The 25,037-nt window shown below is 40.3% G+C and overlaps 1 protein-coding gene across 2 annotated transcripts in view; it reads left to right on the forward strand.

Moving 5' to 3' along the window:
- pkn1a (protein kinase N1a) overlaps positions 1-25,037 on the forward strand; it is a 62,108-nt gene that overhangs the window by 12,633 nt on the left and 24,438 nt on the right. The window contains exon 1 of one of the 2 annotated variants that reach the window (XM_039613658.1): positions 24,451-24,582. The exons of the other annotated variant lie outside the window; for it this stretch is intronic. Within the exon in view, the coding sequence (XP_039469592.1) occupies positions 24,541-24,582 (42 nt within the window). The 5' untranslated portion in view covers positions 24,451-24,540. Of the gene's footprint in view, positions 1-24,450; positions 24,583-25,037 lie in introns of those variants that run through there. 2 annotated transcript variants of the gene reach the window in all.

The following is a 25,037-nucleotide window of genomic DNA, read 5'->3' on the forward strand; positions in this document are numbered from 1 at the left end:
TTTTATGTTCTTGCTTTGTGTTTGACTCTTAATAACATTATTATAAGAAAAACTGATTTTTTTTAAAAAGTAATCTTTCTGACAGTTGTGTTTATACTACACCAAATATCTGTATAAAAAATGTATACAGATGTCTGTCAAACAATTCCCCTCATTGGCTGAATAATCTGATGCTAATCTTGGAGTCAGTTGCTACTGAGAGAGCTGGTTATGATGCTTTAACTCTCTTAAACAGAACCAACTAGACAATTCTGCTCATCAAACTTCCTTAAAACTTATTTAAGAGCTACGTAGGTGCCCTCCTCTGTGAACGTCGTTGGAGGATTTTCAGACCTAGTACCTCGTCCTGTAAGTGTAGTACTTGCAGTGCTGTGTTAACGGTGCTCTCCACATTTCTAAGGAAACATGTTCCGACGTCTGCACCGCCGCATGACCAAACTTCATCACAAATGGTACTGGATCAGCAACATTTGCGAGAGTAAAGTGAGCGCCAAGTTCGTCTTGTGTTATCATTTAGTCCTCCTGCTGTCTCATCCCTCCTCCTTCTCCTTGCTGTGTACCAGCTGCTCCTCCTACAGCCTTCTTCCCCCATGTTTACCCGTGTGGCTTGTTGGCTCTAAAGAGCTCTCCTCCGCTAGGGATAATTAGAAGGAAAGCTTTTACTTTCAAGACATCTTGTTGCTCTTAATCAGCTTAAAGCCAAGTAGACTAAACATATGTAGACATGGGTAATTTACTAAAATAATTCTTGCTACGTTATAACACCATCCTGTTGGTGTCATACACACTCTCGGTCTGTGAACATATCAGCAGACTGTTGTTGGTTCGCTGCATTATCTCAGTGTGCAAACTTGTTTGCTGTCACATCTAGAGTTAATAGATAACCCACTGTATTAAAAACTACCTGAAGTATTTTTTCTTTGCCTTAATGTGACTGTTGGCAGACAGTCTTTATCAGAGTTTGTGGCGCATGTCGTGGGTGTGCCTGTGTGCTTTTTATAGTGCGTCATACACAGTGTGTGAGACTTACAAGATATAAATAGGCTGCGGGAGTTATTAAAGTCTCCCCACAAACAATCCCTCTCATTACAAAGGGCTGGAGATCAAGTTGCACTGATAACATTTGGCCTACTGGGAGTTTTACCAGCTCGGGGCCTCATTTCAATGGATGGTTGGAAAGCTGGGTGGAGCTGCAGTTAAATCACTTTGAATTAAATCAAATCAAGATGCAAAAGTGCTTCATTAGGTATTTGCATCAGTGCCCTTATTATGAGAGTGGATATGATGAGTGTGCCTTACTAAAGAGAGAAATTAAAAAGGGATGTTTGGTGTGCAGGACTTTCAGTCTGAACATGTTCACATATCTATATATCTACTGTGTCACAGGTCCTTCAATACAGCAATACATGCATAGCATTTTATAATCATACCTAAAGGCTTTGTGGACAATGAAGTGATATACGCTGCTGAAAGAATCACCGACTTGTTTAGGCAAGGCAAGTTTACTTAAGTAGCACCTTTTAAACACTACAATCCCTTAATGTACTTTACAGGATCAACTCCAAACTAAAAGATAAAAGACAGAAATAATATTAACAATCATGATACAGCTACCTGATTAATTTAAAGCAGCAGTGAATAATCCTTATTTTAGCCTCTTTTAAAAAATGGCTAAGGTTGGAGATGATCTGACCTCAGTGGGTAGTTGGTTCCAGCGATGTGCAGATAAATGACCCTGTTTAGCTTCATTAAACAAGTCCTACGGAGGACCCAAGCCATTTAATTACTAATATAAACAGTGAGCAATACTTTGAATTCTGTCTTTTACAGGAGGCCAGTACAGGAAGCTGATATCCTCTGTCTTCCTGTTTTTGTTAAAATTTGAGGAGCAGCATTCTGAACTAAACTAAACAGTCTAATAGTTGTTCTAGGGAGGCCAATAAAAAGAGCAATGCATGAAATAAAAGCATGAATAAGCTTCTCTAGCTCTTGCTTGGCCACAGCTGTGTTTCTAAGATGCCAAAAAGCTGGATCATTCAGGATTATGGCAAATTTTTCGTGATATCCAACAAACAGTGATGTTGTTTGAAAAAACAGAAAAACAAAAACCTTGTCTTAAATAAACCCTCTCAAGCAAGCTGTAAGCTTTACCCACTTTTCTGTTTATTATATCTTCAGAAAATCAGTATTTTGGTATTATTAGTATTTAAACTTTTCTTTATAAAGAATCGATCAGGATGACTTTCATCAGTTAATAAGGATAATATAGCAGTTTCTGCACTGATGCTTCCTTCTAAATGAACTTATATGAAAGTAAGTGGTTCAAAATCTCTGAATACCTGAATGAATGACAGGTGTTCTAAACATGATCATTTTGATCTCAGTTTTAAACCTCAAATATTCTTTAAAAACCCTTTTAAAGAACATAGGATGAAGAGAATTTAAAGATTAGGCATACGTTACTCAGTGCTGCGCTGGACCGAGCTCTCTCCTTCCAGCTCTGTTTACACATCACCAGTTTTTCTGGATGCTTTAATGAGAGTGGCCTCTTAGAGGACAATTAACTAAGCGTATGATCTAGAATTATATTTAGTTATGTAATTAGAGATGGGACTGAGATGCTTTTAGCCTTCACACTTGATTAAACAGTGGTTACTCAATCATTACCCCGCCCAATACTTTATATAACCTTATACAAACCCACCAAAACATGAACCTTAACCTTTCTCTGCTGCAGATTCAGTTAACATATTCCACTTTTATCAGCTATGTTAACTCACCCCTCTTCCACAGAACTGATCTGCCCTGAGAATATCAGCGTATTTCAAAAGTTTTTATTTCATTTAGATGCAGAAGTTGTTGTCTGAAGGTCTGTGTAAGGCTGAGCAAAGCTGGCTGCTTTCAACAATATTAAAAATGTGAATTTTTACAGATTAAACTGAAATGATGTAAGAGGATAATCTTCATATGAACCCCTACAATGCTCTTGCACAACCACAACCTGCGTGGCAGATGTTTGATTAAACTGCCTGCTAAAGTTGACAGATTTAAAAAAATAAAAATAAATAAGAGTTAGTTTGTTCAGTCGCAGCGTACTTCTCCTGCCATCTGCAGGTATTCAGTTACCTGAGAATAGAGATGTTTTTAGATTCACATTAGTCACATTTTTAGTTATTCTTGGTATATGTAGCTGAAAATTAGGGACATTAGTTTGATTTACCACAAATGTGTATGTATTTTCTCAAAGCTGCTATCTTCATGAGCCACTTATGTCTCTCCAACTGCGACCACACAACCGCTGTTGGTGAGCTGAACTTGTCTCTGCAGGCTGTTTAAACATAAACCCAGAGACCTGCTGCACTGGTCTCTGCTCCTGCTGCCACACCTGAGCCCAACTGTCATAACCGTAAATGTTGTGACACACGCACACATGCACTCACAATGAATTCCCAGGGTGCTCTTGGGGCATGTTAACATGCTTTTCGACTCTGTTTTTCTCTTTTCACCAGCCACGCACCCTCAGTCTCCCTCGGGTGCTTTTAAACACAGACGTGACGTACTTTCTACCCACATTGCTCACACAGTCAGTTCACGTGGCTTTTTCACACACGCGCGCATACTGTTGCAATCACACATATTGTAACTTGCAGGTGTGGCTTGCTCGTGGTCAACTCTTAGTCATGCTGCGCTTAAAGAACAAACCTGACATGTTTTCTAAAGAGCTAAAAGTCATTGCAACAGAAAAATGAATATTTACTCTTGAGCTAGTTTGTCTGACATCTGTGACTGCCATTGGTTAGTTTTTATTGGAACAGTTCACTGGACCACAACACAGGCGCTGTGACAAATTGTTTAATGATATTGATCGTATAAACTGGTGAAAAACAACAGATTGAATAGAAGACAAAGGAGGTCAGCATGTTTGTTTTTTAATGAAAATAACTTTCTGTTGGTCCGGATGTTCTCTACTCACGCTGCATAATAACTGTGCTAATAACTTAAGATTAGGGTGCTAACATCATGAATTAATGTGGTAAAGAGAGAGCTTATTTCTCCCATATTAGCTTCTCTTTATTGGCTCCCTGTTCAATCCAGAATCAAATTTAAAATCCTTCTCCTCACATACGAAGTCTTGGATAATTAGGCAAAATCTTAAAGACCTCACTGTACCATATCAACCCATTAGAGCACCTTGCTCTAATGAGGTCATTCCTCTTCGAGACAGACATCCTCTCTACGTTTAAGATTAGACTTAAAACTTTTCCTTTTTGATAAAGCTTATTGTTAGGGCTGGATCAGGTGACCCTGAATCCTCCCTTAGTTATGCTGCAATCAGTCTGGGCTTCTGGGGACTTCCCATGATGAGTCTCACCACTCTGCATTTAATCATTATTTATTATTAATCTCTGGTTCTGTTCCACAGCATGTCTTTGTCCTGTTGTCCTCTCCACACCCCCAACTGGCCACAGCAGATGGCTGCCCTTCCCTGAGCATGGTTCCTCCGAAGGTTTCTTCCAGTTAAAAGGGAGTTTTTCCTTCCCACTGTCGCCAGATGCTTGTTCATAGGGGGGGTCATCTGATTGTTGGAGTTTTCACTTTATTATTTTGGGTTTTTACCTGACAATATAAAGCGTCTTGAGGCGACTGTTTTTGTGATTTGGTGCTATATAAAATATATACTGAATTGAATCGAACTTGAAATTAGCAGACTCTTTGTAACTGAACAACAGTCTGCAGTCACAATAATGAATACCAAACTTTATGTCCTTGGGGGCATTTCATTTCAGTGGTTTGCAATACCTGTTCTGAAATTCCTAAATCTTGTCAAAGACAAATACCAACCAAATTAACATAAATTAAACTCAAACTAAGAGTGAAACTAATTAAAAACTAAAGTGAAACTAAAACTGTAACTCATTCTGGGAAACTGGAAACAAAACAAAAATGAAAACTAATGAAAAATGCTAACCTTTAAAAACTCTGCTCCAGACTCAGGAAACTGTTACATTGTAGAAAAGGCAGCGTGTGACACTAGAAGGAACAAACTGTCCCCACAGGAAGCAATAGATACAAAATCCCCCCCCTTTGAAGGTATGACACCCAGTGCTATCTTGCATAGATAGAGCGCTTTAGGTTGAAGTTGTAAAATGTTGCTTTTCTGTTTATTTCTTTGGGTTTTTTATTAACCGCGAGGAGTTGCTGTTTTAGCCGATCCCTCTGGGACTCTTGACCGTGCTGCCTGAACCTCTTCATCCTGTCAATACCGGCCTCTACGTCTGTCCATCGGACTGCTCACAACGTAATAATAAAAATGTCAAAAAAAGAGATTTATAAATATCATTTGATGTACACAATCAAAATTGTTTTTAACCACTTAAGACCCGAACTCTTCCATGTCATGCATTTTTAATTTCTCTTTGATATTTGGGCATACTGGGACCCGATGAATGTAAAAACAAAGAATTACCGTATTTTTTTTTTTTTTTTAAATTTTCCCCTGATTTTTGTTTCTAAGAATAATGAGAGCCACATATGAGGATATTCATTTAAAATTTTGATAGAACAGTGGCAGTATAATGTCCTCGTAAGTGGATATCAGGCCCTTATAGAGCAAAATGTAGTGACAAACAGTCACCTGGACTTGTAGCAGGAGTGAATGGGTATTGGTGTTCAAATATAAAGGTCACTTTAACTTCTTTTTGTCCATCAATCAAGAATTCATTAATGACTCTGAAGAAATTTCAGGATAAAATTATTAAGTTCTCACATTTTGCATCCAAAGGTCTGGACAGACTTTTACTGTAACTGCAACTTGACTGACAGATAAAAGAAAACCATCAATGAGATACATTTAGTTTTTTTCCATCCATCAATTTACTTCTGCTTATCCAATTTAGGGTTAGGGGGCGACGGAGCCTATCCCAGCTACCACATCACGAGAGGTGGGGATATACTGTGGACAGGTCACCAGTCTGTGACGGGGCTAGCTTCTTTCAAATCAGAGTTACTCTTTTTAAAAGCGTTGCGTGTTCCTCTCTCTTCAGCAACTAACGGCCAATTTCAACTTCTTTAACACTTTTGTTCACAATCTGCCATTTTCGTCTCATATTTAAATACACACACAAGTCTCACAAGCTAGTCTGACACTGGAGTTGCAGTTTTATGATTTATTCATATATTAACTCCTTCAGTGGTTTTATTTCAGTGTGCAACACTGACCTCAAGCTTCACATCTAGCGAAATTGAAATGCTGTCTGCATACTGTTGTTTGACAGAACTGTGAACCCCGGTCTCCCTCTTGTTCTAGTCTTTACTCGCAGCAAGTCTTCCCTCCCTCGCTGTTTCCATCTCTGGCTATGACACTCCCTCCTGCTTCCCATCGCATACACAGTGTTATTTGCCTTTGGACTGCAGGATGCCTGGAGGCCCAAATAAGAAGTGTTTCTTTAAAAAGACCCTCACTTGAAATACACCAGGGAGATTATTTAGATTTCAGAAATGGTTTAAAACATGTTGAATATTAAAAAAAACTACAGCACCTCCCTAACTGATTGGTTTTGATCTTTGGGAGGATGATTTAACGTTCAGCCCTGCACTCTATATATCAGACTGCTGTACTCTGCCCAAATTGTTCTCAATGAACTCTTCTCCACCCATGAACACAGGCTCTCATCCTCCTCCTTCGCCTCATGTGTCTGATGTCTGTGCGTTTGGCAGCCAGTCTGGCCTCCCAGCATGCTCTCACATGCTCTTTTATCTATTATTCGCCTCTGGCTCTGAGGGCCAACCATCCTCCCTTGCTCCTCCACCTGCTTCTTTATCGCTTTTTGGCTAACCATCTCTCTTCCCCTCTCCTCCCTTTCCTTCTGTCTCTTACTCTCTTGCTGTCCACCTCCTTCAGTCTGTCTCTCTCTCTGCTTGGAGGCTTTTCTGGCCTTTGTCTGTCTCGTGGGGAAGGGTGGTCTCTATCTTTTTTTCCCCCCCTTTTCCCCTCCAGTCTCATCCCTCCCTCTGCTTTCAGAAAATTAGATGAAAAGAAGCGTCACCAAGGGAGATTGGAACAAAATGGGAAACTCATAGAGTTCAGTATATGCAGGAATTAAATTTTCTGCCGTGTTGTGTTAAGTATCAACCAAAACCCTTCAGTTTTTGTCACAGTAGAGCATCTGCCTCCATCTCACCCTATCCTCCTTTGTCACACTAACCCTCATCATGACCTCCTTCACTACATCCATGAACCTCCTGTGTGGTCTTCCTCTTTTCCCACTGCCTGGCATCTCAGTAGTCATCATCCTTTGTCCCTCCTCTGTTCAATGTCCAAACCATCTCAGCCTGAGCTGTCCCTCTTATTTACTCATGTCTAATCTTGTCCATTCTGCCATTCCCAGTAAAAATTGGAACATCTTCAGCTCGGCCTCCTGTATTTTTTATCAGTGCCACCATCTTCAAACAGTAGTACGCCACCACCTCTCCACCTCCAGCCTCTCTTCGACCTCCTCCTTACTATCACTATAGATTACAGCACAAGCACAAGGAGAACATACAAACGCCACACAGAAGAGCCTTAAACCCTGTAAGGAAAGTTTTAAGCCTAATCTTCAATACATGCATGACCTTTTTGCTGTGAAGCAGCAGTCCAAACCACAAACTAGAAGAATGGTCCTTCATTTAAAAAGGCTAAAATAGGCTTGTTTTGGTTTATTCTTCATTTTGTCTGAACTCTAGAGAAGATTAGCTTCAACCTATTATGCGCAGAATTTGTTATATTAAAACACGGTGCTAATATTCTGTCAACACCTCTTACGTGAATAAAAAACATTGTATTTTGAAGTAAATGGAACCTGAGCAGTTTACAGGCAGTCTGGAATGACTGGAATGTCCAAAACAGTAAGGCTGCGAATACAAACAGCCAAAGTGAGTTTCCTCTGTAGAGTTGCTGGGCTTTACTGTAGCATTAGAGATGGAGTGAGGAGCACGGACACCCAGAGAACCGCTGCTCCTGCATGTAGGAACGACCAAGTTGAAGTGGTTTGGGCATCTGGTTAGGATGTGTCACAGGCAACTCCCTTTGGAGGTTTTCAGTGCACTCCCGGGGTTAGACCCAGAATCTGCTGGAGAGACTGTGCATCCCATCTGGCCTGGGAATGCCTCAGGAGGAACTGGAAGGTGTGGGTGGGGAGAAGGATGCATGGATGGTTAGTTAGTTCACTTCACTTTTTTTTTTAAGTAAATCAACTCAGTTAAACTGGAAGAATGTAGAAGTGCTTTGACTGCTCTGTAAAGAAGTGCTATCTAAAAACCAGTGAAGTAAGAATATGTCTTTAAATATTAATAGGATACCCTTATAACTAAATCAATCCCTCTGTGCTGTTAAATAGCAAATAAACCTATCATGATGGTAAAAAATATTAGACACTGGTCCTGCTTTTATTCTTCCAGTACTGATCAGTGTGCAGTATCTGCAGCTACTATCTGATACAGTTCTCACAGTTCAGTTTTTGACAGCACCTCTAATTTAAAAGATTTTCTGTGTGGTCCATGTGCTGCTATCCGACATAAAAAATGACAAATGAAGACTGATTAGGTTCAGAGGAACTGCAGTTAAACAAGTCATAGCCTGGTGGCTTTATCGCTCTGCTGCTTCTCGACTCGTCCGCTACCTTTCCTTTCATCCTTCCCTCTCTCCTCCCCTTCTTTCCTGCCAGGTTGGCTGTTGTCATCACTCAGGCATCTCAGAAATGCCTCCAGATGTTTTCTTTGACTCACACATACACACTCGCAGTCTGCTGGACACATTTCCTTTGGCGTGCTGCTCATAAGCAAAGTGAAGCATACATTGTTTTGACTTCAGGTGGAAGTTTGCATGTGACCTTTGCCCTCAAATCCCCATGTAGTCAACACATCCAGGAACGCTTCTCCTCTGTTGTTTTTCATGCTTTTTATGCGTGAGAAAACTAAACTGGCAACACATCAGTGCTACATAGCAACTCAGGCCTGCAGACCCATTTCAGTCCCTTCACTTCAGAATTAAACACACACACACACACACACACACACACACACACACACACACACACACACTGAAAGACAGTGATATGAGTTTAGTTTGTGCAGCTCTGCAGTGCTGTTTTTCCTTGAAGCTCATCTCAGACAATACCCCAGTCATGCCAAAGCAATTACCCAGACATCTCTACTAGAGCTGCCTTCACACACACACACACACACACTTTCAGTTATGTGCTACCACTTTATTACTCTGTGACGAATGTTTAGTGTTATCAGCAGCATCTGCGTTACATTTTTTTCATTTCTGTCTCTCAACCACTGAAACTGAAAAAGTACATTAAGAAGTCCACAAGATTTGATCTTGCTGCATTAGTGCTTCAGCAGCCTGCACTGGGTGATGCACGGCTGGGAGGACTTGGTAGTTTCAGTTCTTGGTTTATAAATATGTAAATACACTTTTGTCTGCTTTTTACTGTGTCCCACAATCATAACAACAGAGCTGAGCTCAGATATGATACAGGTCAGTCTGACGTGAGTTTGAAATTCATCGTCCTATAAAACCTACACATGGGCGTACTGTTTACCTTTTTGTCCACTGATGGCGTCACAGTTAATATTTGTACAAGTAAAAGTGGAAGGTTGGTCTGTTTGTCCACCGTACAGTCCTACTAAGTAAGTACATCCCATGATTCAGTAGCTCCTGGAACCACATTTAGCGTCAAAACTTGAAGTAATCGTTTTATGTATGACTTTATGAGTCTCTAACATCACTGGGGGAGAATTTTTTCCATTCTTACAATCTTGTTTGTGTTTATTGTGGTTTGTGGTCAGTCGAGTTGAGGTCTAGACTTGGGTCATTGTAGCGTCTTCAGTCTTTTCTTTTTCAGCCAGCCTGTTGTAGATTTGTTGTGCAACCCAATTTCAAGTTGGGTGTCCAAGGAAGTGTCAGCTGTCAGACAGATGAACTCACATTTAAGTTAGAATACTTTGGTGCAGAGAGGAGTTCCTGGTCGGCTCAGCGACTATAAGGTGCCCAGGTCCTGCGGCTGCAAAATAAACTAGAATCGTCATGTCTCCACTACCGTGCGTTACAGTTGGTATGAGGTGGTTGCACTGATATCTGGTGTTTAGTTGTTGCCAAATGTAGTGCTATCCTTGTTTGTATAATTTTGACTTTATTTTGTTTTATATGTGTGTGTTTTTTTTTAAGTTGTATCGTTGTAATGTGTGCCTATGCACATGTGTGCCTCTCACTTAAAAAAGAGATGTTAAACATCAGATGACTTCCTAGTTAAGTAAAGGTTAAATTGTCACATGACTCTATGTTTCCATTGACTGTACTTCCTTCAAAAGTACAACCGACTGGATTTAAGTAACATTACATTTTTTCAGAACTTTCCAGGAAGTTCTGCGATTTCACTTACTTTTCCCCAAACCCCTTCCGTGTTTTGTTTCTATGGAAAAGTGAAGTCAAACAGAGCTGCCCATCGACAGCAGCACTAACCTTGTTCTCCGTTGTAATTATTACAAGAATAACTCGAATAAACATGTGGGAGAATCTCAACAATCTTAGACTTTGGACGCATACATTTTTCACCAAAGTTGAAATATTTGTATGGATTTAGCTCTGTTCATGTCACGTCTTTGTAAAAGCTTTTTGTGCAACTTCACTTTTCATTTGGCCTGAAGACACCATCAGGGAGCTTTTTATTTAAACGCTGTAGTTGACATTCACTCTCACTCTCATGTAAATTACCTTCTGTTCTTTTGCTTGTTGTAATTTAAAAACTCTGCACACCCACTCAGGTAGTGGTATTTCTCTGACTGAGAGAGCGATTTTCCTCACTGCGTGGGTTTTCTGGGGCTCACATACTTGCTTGTAAAAGAGTTCACATGTACTATGTATAACTTTTAAAAGTGGTCTTTCTTTCTCCTACTCCTCTTCCTTGCACACAGGCAGGTCTATGAGCACAACCTGGTTTTATGAGAAGCTGAACATTTCAGGTAAAGCCCCTCTGTGCTCAGTCAGTCACTTTGGCATATTGTAAGGTCGGCTATTCTACTTATGTATTGTTGCTAGACAGCTGCCGACCTTCTTCACTGACTCAGCGGGGATTGGACAGTGATTGACAGGTGTTGTCTGCTCACTGAGCACCTCTGGAGCAGAAGGTGATTGACAGGAGACCTGCTGTGCTGAGGGTCTCCCCAGCCCCCCAGCCGATGAAGGGGATTAATGCAGCCCCTATCCTCTAAAGACAGGCCATCTGAATAGCTTCTTCTTTCTTGTCTTCGCCTCCTTTTCTCTCCTTCTCGGTTCCTGGAATGGTTTTATGATTATGGAAGCAAGTTCAAGAAGGGAAAAAGTCTGTGTTTACATTCCCACATGGGGATATTTGTCATGTAAACGTCCAGCTCTGTTTACTTAAGTCTTTTTGTGATTGATTCATCTTTAACCTTCATCTCTAAACATTTGTGGCTCCATGGCTTTCAGCCATTTTTCCTTAACATTCATTTTTACCTGTTGCTTCTCTTGCTGCGAAGATCTGGTTTTCGTTGGGCTGCACTTCTTTCAGTTTGCGATGAGAAACAGTGTCTCGAAGGATACATCCATTTTTGAGTCGTCAAAAGACTAATAAATGTATTTTCCATCACCAGTTCAAAGAAGATCCTAGTAATTCTAATCATATTTCAACTATCGACTATTCTTTGACGTGATACATTATCAGATCAAAGGAGCAGTGTTATTGTTTTGTAACCGGTATCTGCATTTAAATCAGAATAATTACAAGTAAAGAAGTTCTGTTTGTTGTAAAAGTTCATTAGGATGTCAACTTTCTTCCAAGTTTTAGCTTTTCCATCAGAAAATCACAGTTGAGTCACTGATGGATCGATGTTAAGTTAGTTTCACTTTTAAAATTTCCCTTGCAGTATATATCTCACACTTCATTAATAACCTTTAGAAGTTCATTAATAACCAGTGTCATGTCAATAATAACCAGTATAAAGTCATTAATAACCAGTAACAATGTGCTGTGCATATTGTGCAAGGTGTTTATTTCATCTGATTACTTACTGCCGTTTTAACAGTGGGGCTCTGTTGAACGTTCAACTATAAACCACCTAATAATTTTGTTTACTTTGTATAAGATGTTCAGTTTTTGCACATGTGAAAATTTTAAATGAAAGCAAAAGATTGGGGGTCTAAAGGGGGGTTACGAATCCATTTTTTTTCCTTTTCTTGGATGTTTTGCACCTGCTGTTGGACACGTAACATGTAATGTATCTGTGTAGTGGCTTTGTTTGTGTCTGCTGTAGGATATCGACAGTAATCCAGGTGAGAATCCAGGACTCCACCCAAAAGTTTGCATAACAAAGCAGCTTACTGACGTGTCAGGGAAATGAGGAAAAGACATAAGGAAAGATTTGAAACTGGGAGCCACTGTTTGACCTGTACGTTTCACTACTGGAAATACCTGAGGAAGGTTGCCTCTTACTTTGAAACTGGTCAGCTCTGTCTGCTCTGAGTCTGTTTGTTCCAGCAGAGGTTTTGAGTAAGCAGCTGAAGAAAGTAAAAGCAAGTAAACATTGCAGATAAAGAGGTGGATGGAAGGAACATGGATACCTGGATAGGGGTAAGGCAGTAAGACTTGACTTTGCATGTCCAGCATTGAGTGTATATGAAAACATTAGCACCTGTTGTTTTGAGTGTAAACCAGCAAATTTCGGGTTTGGACAGAGCACATTTTAGAAAAGGTCAGCCTGATTTTAACTTGTGTGTTTTGATAAATGTTCTGTGTCCAGAAACACATAATGTGTCTTTATGCACATAGACACAAATCAGTGTCTATGTGCATGAAGAGACTATTGTTGTTTAAAGGGTGAAAAAACTGAATTTGCAGGATGGGTATCACCTCATACAAGAGATCACAGTTAAAATCTCTCTGGGGCCAATTGGAGACATTATTCTTTTAATTTAGGATTGTAGGTAGAGTAGTATTTGTCCAACACATTAACAAGCGTTTTTTTATTAAAACATGGTTGATGCAGACTCTACAGGAGCATGCGTCATAATCTCATAATGTTATAGCTCATAGTAAGTCTACTCTGAATGGTTATCTTGCTGTTGAGGCTTTATTTTCTGTCATCAAGAGTTTTCTTAAAGAGAGATACAGAATAATCCATCTCTAATGGGAAGATGAATGAGTATTATTTTAGATGGGTTTACTAATTATCATATGAATAAGATCATTGTTTAAATACAATGGCTGCCACTTTTCTCAGTTGCTTGAGTGAAGTATCCCAGCTGAAGATTCTCCACAAAGAATGCTGTGAAAAAAATGTTGCCACTTTCTGGATTTCAGTCTTACACAAGACAAAGATAATGTTGTTTTCATTTATTAAGCTGAAAAAGCTATCCAAACCTACCTGGCCCTAAATGAAAATGTAATTGCCCTCCCTAAACGTAATAAATGGTTGTGCCATCTTTGGTCACAAGATCTGCAATCAGGTGTTTGGGGTAACTGGCAATGCTTCTTTCAAATTGCTGTGCAGGAATTTTGGCCCATTCTTCTTTGCAGAATTGTTTTAATTTAGCCTCATTGGGAGATTTTCAAGCTTGAACAGTCTGTTTGAGGTCATTCCAAATCATCTGGACTTTGACTAACCCACTCCAAAACCTTCTCACCTTCTCTCTTTTTGTTTTTGGAGCTGCTGGTATGTTTTGGATAATTGTCCTGCTCTATAACCCGGATGAGCTTGAGCTTCATGAACTGATGGTCAAACCTTTTCTGGTAGAGACTGAAATTGATTGTTCCATCAATTACAATAAGTCATCCTGAAGCAGCAAAGCAGCCCAGAGGATCACATTACCATCACTACGTTTGACTGTTCCCGTGTTCTTTTTATGAAATGCTTTGTTAGTTTTATTCCACATGCAACAGGACTAAAAGACTTGGGAATTATTAAGATGGGGTTTTTTTTTCTTTTTTTGGCAAAATTTGCAATGATCCCTTGTGTCCTTTTTAGTTTGGGTTTTCTCATTGGATCTCCCATGGATGCCATTTTTCTTTCTTTTCTTATTGTTCTTATTGGTGAATCATGAACTCTGAATTAACTGAGACAAGTGAGGCCTGGAGTTCTTTAGATGTTGTTCCTGGTTCCTTTGTGACGTCCTGCATCACTTGTCGATGCCCTCTTAGAGTCATTTTCGTAGGCTGGCCCCTCCTGGGACGGTTCACCACTGTTCCAGGTTTTCTCCATTTGTGGCTAATGGCTCTCAACATGGTTCTAGCGCTGATGTAGTCAAGTTTTTTTGTTTTGTTTTGTTATAAGATTTTATAAGTTAGCTGTAAAGTGAACAAGTTTGCAGCCATTTTTGCTTTAAGGATCATTGATTTTTGCATGAATTTCCTTTTTAAGGTGCAGGCGATGATACTAAACAATGTGGCACAAAACAAATCAGAGCCTGAAAACTTGGCCCGAAAGGTTGGAGATGATGAAGATGAAAGGGGGGATTGTACTGGAAGGCCCGGAGGTTGTGAATATAACAACCGGGACTTCCTGTCTTTGCCCTCATTCTCATGATTATGCTTTTACATGTGCATTTATAAGTTGTGGGTCAGGCCACGCCGTCCCAATTATAGTCATTATGTTCTCCTATAGCATTTTTTTTTTCAGTCCTATTTTATTTAAGCTCCTCCTCCTAAATAAGATGTATATCTAATGGAGCTGAAACAAAAAAACATCTATGGTAATCATTTCAATCAGTTCTGTAGCATAAAAAACACTTAGTGGTTCCAGCTTGCAAACATGCAAGGAGGAGGAACCTTTTGGGTTTGGAGTCCAAACATAAAAAAGTTATTTAAAAGTCATGCTAGCTCTTTGGAACGCTATAATGGGCATTTTTCCATTGTTGTAAATGGAAATGTCAGTTTAATCATTTCCAGTTAGCCCTTTATTGGTGGTTTTTGTGTCAGAGGCATTTATTAATACTATAATATAAACGTTGGAAAGATGGAGCAAAAAAACCCCCCAAAAAACAACCTTGCCATTGCTCCAGATATATAAAGACTTGAGCCAGCAGCCACTTTCCTTTGCTGTCTACGAGCTACTGTGGTGAATACATGACTGGCCCAGTTCTTGCACATTGTAGTTGCAGTGTGCGGTTGCTGATTCATTGCCGTTCTCTGCCCCCCGTCCTGCCCGCGTCAACCCCGTGGCTCTCTCAGACGCCTTGGCGGTCTTTCTCTCCTCCCTCTCTTCCTGTCCCCTCGCCACTCTCTCTTTGTTTGCTCCGTCTGTCTCTCTGCCCCTCTCGGCCCATCGCTAACCACTTCTCTCTCTCTCTTTTTTTTCTTTAGCGTGACTCCACATTTTGGCTGCTATTCTCACCAGTGTGTATTTTCTTTGACCTGAGCGAGCCATTTGAATATCGTTGATGCACTTCTTACTAAAATTTACATGTTAATGACTTTTGATCTAAGGTCAAAAGTGGCTATGCAAACCACCTTTTCCCTTCAACTGTTTTGTTTTTTTATTTCCATCTTTCTTCTTGTGTGCTCTTCGTTTCTGGGCATCATACCATTCTTTGCTTATTAGTCCCACTCCCTGTCCTTGCCTCTGTGCCTCGCAGTCCGTCAGCATGACAAGAATAGGAAATGGTGTTTCCTGAGATCTTGAGTTTCATCTTTTTAGTACAATAGTTCGAAATGACCCATATGCAAGTGCAAGAGGTCTGCAGGAAATGACATACAAGTTACTGTAAATCCATTAGAGGAACCCCGTGCTGAATCATGGTTCTGCCATTGTTGTTTGTGTATATGTATGTGTGTGTGTGTTACAGAAACATGATATCTTCATCACCCTCGTCCTGGAGTGCATGGACTGTTAGTCATGGTAGCAGCAATTTTACTTTGCTCCTTCAGTTCCAGCAGTTTAGTTCAGATGGCAGATAAGCGTACTGTTTTGTTCAGTCATTGTTCACAAAAGATAGATCCTGCTAATGACATTTGCATTATCATGACTTTAATTAGCATAGATTAATAGGATAATATTAAAAATCTAAAGAAATATAAACATCACAGAGCTGCTAGTCTTAGGCACAAACACAATCCACTCTCTACACCCTCTCCTTACTCACTTTCACTCCTTTTAAATGTTTACTTCGAGGGTCGCCCACATTAACTGCTGGGTTATAAAACCCTCCAAAACAGAGTGCAGTGATGCAGGGTTACTAACCACACACCATGAAGGTGCACCATCTGTTTTGTGTCTGATATGGAGGAAACGGTAAACACTTACAGATATGATTTCTTCCTTCCCCTTTCTAGCCATACAGTATGTGCAGTTCCCAAACATTAACGTGGTTATAGATCACATAATGAATTCTGTTTTGCTTCTGTTGGTCACCACTGTGTTCTTGGTTTCAGCTGCTAGTGGAAAAAGTTTGCACAAATTAAAGTGCATGTCAGCAGAAACAAGGATTATGATTAGGCTTATATTTCTTTCTGTTTTGGTTGTTTAAGTTTTGATCACCACATTTTTACCTAAATGGTTAATCCCTACACTTTCTCAGGCGAAACTGGGAAAGTGTAGGGGCTGAACAGTAAAGGAAAGAAGAGGTGGCTGCGTGCTTTGAAGATGCATTTATTTGGATTTATTTTAGCTTCCTTTTATTTGGCTGAATTGCCTAGGACGTTTGCACAGACTCCTCAACATCTGCTTCTTCAACAGTTAAAACTTTGTGGTGTAAAAGAATAACAATCAGCCGTTGTGTGGGATCCTGGTGCAACAATGTCTCAGTGGAAAAAAAAAATAGCACTCGGCAACGGTGGGAATAAAGAACTCCCTTTTAACAGGAAGAGATGGGACCATCTGCCCACTGCTATTGGTTGGGGGATGGGTGCGGGGGTGGTTAATATTGTGCAGTAGTGGTGTAAAAATGCATCAGGAGTGAAATGACATGAGTGGAGAAGAAATGCTCAGTGCATCATGGGAAGCGTCAAACATACAGTAAATAGAACTGTGAGTAGCTCTTAATCAGTCTTAAATCAAGCGCTGTCATAGATAATATAATGTTTACTTCATCATTCATGAATCATTATATAACGTGAAATGCTTGTTGCTTTTTCCTTATTAATGGTGAACCTGTCACTGAGCTGCTCATTCAATACCAGTCTGGTCTTAATAAACCATCAGGCAATATCTGCTTTGCTCCTCAGTAACTACTCTTAGATTTGTGTATCACATTCTGTTACGCCATGTATGTTTTTAGGAAACCATAGCTAGGCTCAAAATAAATTTGCTGCTAAGAGAGGCTTTCGTCAAAGCAAAATGACTAATTAGTAATAATTTTTTCCAAGACTTATCCATACACACATTCATCTAACTTCACTTGTGGCTCCCATGTGCGCAGAGATCCAAATGTAGCTAATGCTAAATAAGTACCACATAAACTAAGAGAAAGACTGAGGCCATTCTTCCTCTTAGACAGAGTATACAATATTTACATGGATGTAGCTTCTTGGTTTTAGCTTTTGATCATCACAATTTTTTACACTTAGACCTTAGCTCTCAGCCTCTCATGCAATTATAGTTTAAGTTATGTTCATTCAGAAAGATTAATTGAAACACAGTATTGGTGCATTAACACTGGCATAGACACCTGCTAATGAGAGCACATGAATAGAAGTAATAATACTCAATCAATTATTTGTCACATTATTGCAATGGAACTGTACAGGTTTATTGTCATATCAGTGGAGGTGAGGCCTAGCAGACAGCTACAGCCACCAGTGGGCACCCGCCTGTCAGTATAAGTAGCCAAGGCACTAATAATACATGACTGTGAACTTTGAGACCGTTTAAAGAGCTGGTTCTCCTCCTTTGCAGTTGTCACAAAGGGAGGGGGGGGGGGTGGAAAAATAAATAAACTGTAAAGTAAAGTTGGGCACTTCTGCAGGAGTCAGCTTCGTGTGGCATTAGAGGAACTACACTGCACAGGGTTCAGTTTTCAGGCGTAAAGGTTGCCATGTGGGTTTTCCCTTTAACAAAGCTAAGAGTAATAAGTTAACATACATGACTTGTGAAATGTTGCTCTTTTGGCCCTTATAAATAGTCATCATCTGTTGGTTAAAATAGTTATGTGTTTCCTTGTTGAGTGTAGAGACTGAATCATTGGTGCTGTCTCATACTCATATTGTTTTTATTTCTTTATGAAATGCTTCCTGAAGCGTATCGTTCTTCTTCCTCTTCTCTCTTCTTCCTCCTCTATTATTAGCCCATCTGTCCTTCCTCTATCACGACAGAACAGGCGTCCAGTCATTTTAAAAAAAGGATTCTCACTTCTCATCATGTTTGCCGGGCCACTCTGAAAAGGGTGCGCTATGACCATGAGAGTACAGTGATCCCACCCTCTACAATAACATCACGTTGTCAGCCTGAACTGGGCTGAGCTGTGTGGCCTTGCTCCCCAGGAGACATGTGGTCATGTTTCACTGGAACCTGACGTGGTGGGGGTTTCTGTGTGTTTTCAGTGTCTGTGCATTCAAAGTGAATGTCTGTCCTCCTGTTTTTGCCTGGCACCATGTAAACGCCACGCCTTTCCCTGACCTCTGTGTGGACACTATCTCTGAACTGAGTGGTCATTATCACTTACTTGGAAAACTCCAGCCATTGTACTCACACTGGAGAAAATATGCGTGTTGGAGAAAATGGGTAAGGCTCCTCCTCATGACAACTTAACACAGCAAAGGCTTCTTTGAAGCTTCAAAATTTCCATGGTGCAGAGAAACCATTTCTCCAGAATATTAACAGCCACCTAAAGTCTGCACAAGAATAGAATAGAAAGACTCTCACAGCCATGTCTTTCCTGACCTCTGTGTGGACGCTGTCTCTGAACTGAGTGGTCGTTATCACTCAGCTGGAAAACTCCAGCCATTGTACTCACAGTGAAGTACATGCACATACCCAAAAAAAACAAACTGCACTCTAACCCGATCCTGCCTTGTCCATCTCCGTCCAGCCCTAGGCTCCTCTGTGCTGCTCACACAGTCTGATTGAATTAACCTCGCTTGGTGCCGTTATCTATTGAATTAGCCCGTCATTGCTTCCCTGGACACTGCAGCTGAATGTTCCTCCCTGGGCTAGTTCACTAACAAGCTGCACGAGGTGAGTCATTCATGCCCCTTAGCTGTCGCCATCTTTGCACTGCTACACCGGGGTCAACAGATGGAAAGTGAAGTTGTTTTTTGGACTGTATCGGCTTCTTTACTTTGACTTCTGAGCTCAACGCCTTGAAAAGGTGTCGGGTGAGTTTCACCGTAACCATTATGACTCACTTGGTGCTTCCTCTTTGTGCTGCCTACATATGTGTGTGTCAGATCACATTATTCAGACATCTGAATGCTGCTGACATGTCTTTAGCAGATGTTGTGCTGGAAGGTGACAAATGGCACATCCTGAAGCATGCTGGACTGAGGGTTGATTGTTTTAAGACTGAATATTTGTTTCTTAAAATAAGAATCAACTTGAGAATAAAACCGGTAAAACGTCATTCATGCATTTATTTTCCATATTGCAACTCTTTCTCCTCCCTGGTACGGATAAAAGTCAGTCGCTCGCCTCAATACGGTTCAAAGGTAGCAGCTCAAGTTTTTTACTGACAACATCACATCACCTCAGCCTACTCGCTTCTCTCTGTTAACTTCCTTTGTGCAGTCTGGTGCTGCGAAGCAGGCCCAAAACAACTCCTGTGGACATTACCATCCAAACATCACCTTATTAAACACACACAGAAATAGAGACCCAAGTGAAATGAAGATAACATAATACCATAAACAAAAATTTTGAATTTCATTTCATATTGGTGGTGCAAATGATCTTAAGATGGCAAAACAATAGGATTTATTGCAGTTTTTGAGACCATATACAGTCCAAAAAAATAGTTATTGCTATGAGTCCCTTTAATGTGAAAGAAAAGACAGAAAAAGTATGGCCATAGTTACACAACATTAAAGAATTTAAAAGTTCAGCGCGTCACAAAAGCATTGAGCTAAGATACAGTCTAATGTAACCTTTAGAGAAACCACAACCAAACTTATAGGCCAGATACAGTTTACATTAAAAAGAGGAAATTTGAGCTTTATTCCAGAGCTTCTATTTTGACATGACAACTGTATTTAAACAGTGTGTCTTAAAACTAAGCACACAGTGAGAGGAAACTGAAGGTCGCTGCTCTCCTAGTTTTGTGTTGCTGAAAATGAGAAGACAGCGGAGTCGTTCGACTTTCTTAAAATTCTCTTCGTCACTGAACAATCTCTGCTCGGATCAGAAACTTGTTCAAGAAAACCAAAGCAGCCATCAGATGTCTTGCAGTCCACACACTTATCTCTGCTGACTTATTGTAGCCACATTTTTAAGGAGGTACACATCGAACGCAGCGCAGTGAATCAAGCTTTATTTGTAACATGACTTCATTTTATTGGCATCTCTGCACAAAATTTTGGATAAGAGGAGAGTATATGCAAAGTAGGAGAACTTAAACAACCTCCCTCTGGCTCAGTTACACAATCACTTCACCATCTCACTGATAATCACTTGATAGTGAGGAGCAGCACAAACACAGCAATCCACGATTACTGAAACACTTCAGCCTTTTTTTAGCAACAGCAGATCGTCTGCTGGAAATAAAGCAAACGTTTAGTCTGGGTTTTTTGTGGGGGTTTTTTTTTTTTACAGCTGCAGGTGTGGATTACATGTATATATGTATACAAGGAGGTGGAGACGCAAATGTAGACGTGGAGGATTGTGTCGTGTTAAAGTGACGTCTTGGCATCAATGAGCTTTCTCCTCGTCTTCATCAGTCATTCTGGATTAAGAGGGGTCACAGCCTTAGAATGACAGCCACCACCCAGAAGGCTCATATTTGCTCATAAAGACAAGAGGCTCTGCTTTAAAAAGTCAACATTTCTTTTCAAACATGCTCTTTGGTGATATTAATGGCAGCGCTGCGTGATTAGTGGTAAAGTTTTGATGTCTTTATTTTGGTTTACAGCCTTTAGGAGCCACAGAGACCCTTTTTACTTGCTGTTTTTAATGATATCGCATAGAACTCACAGATGTGACTGCTTTAACTTTTATTGTGCTTGAGGTGTTATGCAGTTATTTTTTAGATTGTATAGATTTATCCAACCACTTCACAAACACTCAGGATTATCATAGTGTGGCCTGCCAGTCTTTATTAGTCCTTGGTAATGTTTCATGTGGCCCTCAGGCATGACAAAGAAGAAAATGCCCTGCTGTACATTTTAATAATCCACAGTTCATGTCAAGCAATGAAATGCCAGCACAGAATATCCTAACAGTGTATTTTTCTTAAGTTTTAACTCTTTAAAAAAAAAAAGGAAAAAAAGAATCATAACAGACTAAAGCTTACTGACAAATGCAGTCAAAGTCCCTCTTTTCCGATTAAAGGAAGCAATTATATGTACAAATTTAGACAGAGATGAGTCAGCTTTATGTGGACACACAGACAAATTGCAAAATCACAGATAATTAGTCCCGTCTGCACTCAGGTTCTCCCAGTATGACAAGAAAACCATTTTTACACGCTTCCCTAAATAGAAATCATAGAATCCAGTTAATCGTTAGTCATCATGAAAAGCCCCTCACTGCTGACCTCATGACTTTGGTTGTTGTGATTGCTATCAGTGACTGCTTACAGAAAGGCACCTAATGAGCTGCATTCATTTTTGCTGTGGCAAAGGAATGACGGCATGCTAATAGCATACTCTTGCCTTTCTGTATACCTGCATCCTGTTTTTCACTCTCTCTGTTATAAGCTAGATGCAAATGATTTATTAAACAGGAAAGATTTTAAGTTTTAAAGAGCTGCTGTAGTAATATGTCCACTGGATTGCGCCAACTAAGAAGTGAAAGGCCCCGAACTGCTTGGTCTTATGCAGTTCTGATCACAGGTTTAAATACGTTCATCATGGCCATGAATGTCATGATAATTTTGTGCTTTTCTTTGAACTGTTCTTTTTCAGGTACGGAATGATTGTACAGCATAGATCTTTAATAATTTTAAAAAATAAGTATTGGGTGCACAAGTTTGAATGTATCTCGCATTTTCTCTAATCCACACAGGGTCAAAACTATACATTCATATACCTTCACTTATATTTGGTTAAATGACCCTTAGCAAGTAGCACCATGACCAATCTCATTTGTTTGTGGCATAAATATGTAAGAAAAATTGTGTATGTTTCTGTTCTGTGTCCTGTGTACTGTTTGTTTGTATATGTGTCTTTCTGGCTGCTGTTACAACCAAATTTCCCCTTGTGGGACAATTAAAGGATTATTCTATTCTATTCTAATTCTGGCTGAATATTTGACCACTTTTCTTGGCAGAATCAGTAGAGTTCATTCAAACTCCTCCGACCTCCAACCTGTTGGTTTCAACAGCTTTGGGAAGGCCATTCCAGACGCTTAATGTTAGCCCGCTTTATCTATTCAAAACCAGTTTTGATGTGTTTGGGACCATTGTGGTGTTGGGACACCCAGCTATATCCAAGTTTCAACTATCTAGATGTCGATTTGAGGTGAAGTTCTTCTTCATTCTTATTCCATTCACTTTGTGTAGTGTCCCAGTACCACTGGCAGCAAAGCAGCCTCTGAGCATCGTGCTACCACAACCATGCTTGATGGTTGGGACAGTGTTATTAGGTTTGAAAGTGTCACCTCTACTTCAAATATAGCTCTTGTTATTTTGGCCAAATAGCTCAATTCTTGTCCCATCCTTGACCATAAAACACCCTCTCCGTCCATGGTGATGGAAAACTGGCTTCACTGTGCACAGTAACGTTGGTGTTCCAGCAGTTTCCAGTTCATGGCAGGCTTGGGCTTTGGCGGCTCCTAAGTGGTTCCTGAACATCCTTGCAGATCATGGCTTCTTCCAGATCTTGGCAAAGTTATGACACCTCTGAATAACTTGCACTTACATACACTTGTCTGAACTGATGATCTTGGAATCTGCAATTGTTTAGAAAGGGCTCCAAGTTACTTTCTCAACTTGTGTAAATCTACAATTCTCCTTCTTAGATCTTTACTGAGTTTCTTGGACTTTTCCTCAAACGGATTACAGAAAAATACATTTCAAACCTGTGCACCCAATTCTTGGTTGTCAATGTCATTAAAGATGTGTGCTGTACAATCATTCCACCCTGGAAAAAGAGCAGTTCAAAGAAATCATTAAAATCCCCAAATTACCATGACATTCATTCCCATGATGAGTGTGTATGATCTGAATTATACTGACACACATCCACTGATGACTAATGGAGTGTTTTGTATACCCAAAATCGTCAGTTTCGAGGTTGTAATTTTCATAATTACATTCTCTTAAATGTGGCTGTAGTGGGTAAGCTATCAGCCAATCATCACGCAGCAGGAAACGAGTCATAGAATAACAGGACTCACAGCACTGTGGCCAAGCCTCAAAACTCAACAACAGCACGGGGGGACGATCAAAACTCTGCATGTTTTTGTTTCTTCTGAGACCACCGGGCTACAAATCACAGCTATTTGTCAGATAATCTTGTATCTTAAAACTGATATTGTACAACCTGACACAGACTACTCTTCATCTTATAGTTTAAAGGATCGTCAGGGTTTTTCCTGCCCTTTGGAAGTTTTTGCCAGGAAAATCCTTTACTCCTTTCTAATGTGGTCATAAAATCATTTACCAACTGGTTCTATTCATTAGAGTTTCAGCGTAATAGACATTTTGCTTGTCATGTGGACAGACCTACAGGAAAATGCATCAATTTCTTCTAAATAAGGCTGATTATGACTCAGCCATAGTTCTAATAATATGGGAGTCCACCCACTGTGGCTTCTATAGCGATGTTATCATATTTTAAGAAGGCGTTCTATAAGCGAAGGGGAATCACCACTGGGGTTTGTAGATGTCGAGCCCAAAGGAAATGGGAGGTCAAGCAGGCAGCAGTAATGTGTCCAAACCTTACTCTCTGGCTCTGATCCCATACTTAGAAAACGCATCCTTCCCCCTGTTTCCGCCCTTAAGATCATATCAACCATCAAATTAAGAGTGATTAAAAAAAAACATAGCTGTCACAAATTCACTTCTAGCCAGATCAGATTAAGCTGTGAACTTAATGGCTTTGTGCCACAGATACAATAATAACTGACTAAAGCTTTAACAGGGAGAATGCGTTCTTTATGTGCTGAGCCGCGACCCTCTTCTCTGTGCCTCACTCGCCACTGACAGCAGCAAAATCGCAGAGGAAACAGGAAAGGCCTGAGCAGCTTGGTGTTGGGACGGATATCCTCTTTTGGAGGCGTTCCCCCTCCTCCCTCACTTAACTCTCTTTCTCTTTATCTCTTTTTATCGTTTTTCTCCCCTTAGCCCTTGTAGCACTCTGTGTGGCATTAACAGTTTGGCGGAGCTCAGAAGCGTACCACAAGGTTTTGCTCCTCTGTAGATTATTTGGGACGTCAAAATCTGAGGGAATTATGTGTTGGCATGGTGACGAGGAGGATGATGACAGCTCGGAGGTGAAGTGTTGACTTGTTTGTTTGATTTGTGAGTTCCTGTAATAGTGGCTGAGTGACTGTGATTTCGAGTAACCCGGAGTCTTTCTCCGCTGCGGGGTTCTTGATGGCTTATTTTATAGTAAGCTGTAGCTCTGCTCGAGGCCAGAAGACATGTAAATAGCCTCTTAGTACAGAAGAAAAAGTTGTGATGTGAGTGGAGTCCCTTCACGTTCTAGTACCGATGTGCTGTTGTTTTTCATGTACGTTTAGACAATCGTTGGATTTCTCACACAGAAGAGAGGGACTGGCTCATGAGAAAGCTCTGAATGAATACAATGGCCAGCCTGGGTCATGGGACAGATCTGTAATTCACTTTGATCCTTGTGTATAGTCTGAGTTTTATCCCAATTGGCAGACAGAAGTTCCTGAAAATAGCATCTCTAATGGTATTCCTGAACAGCAGCAGTTTCAAAGCC

This window comes from Oreochromis aureus, linkage group 6 (assembly GCF_013358895.1).
Source record: "Oreochromis aureus strain Israel breed Guangdong linkage group 6, ZZ_aureus, whole genome shotgun sequence".
In the NCBI taxonomy this organism is placed as follows: Eukaryota; Metazoa; Chordata; class Actinopteri; order Cichliformes; family Cichlidae; genus Oreochromis; species Oreochromis aureus.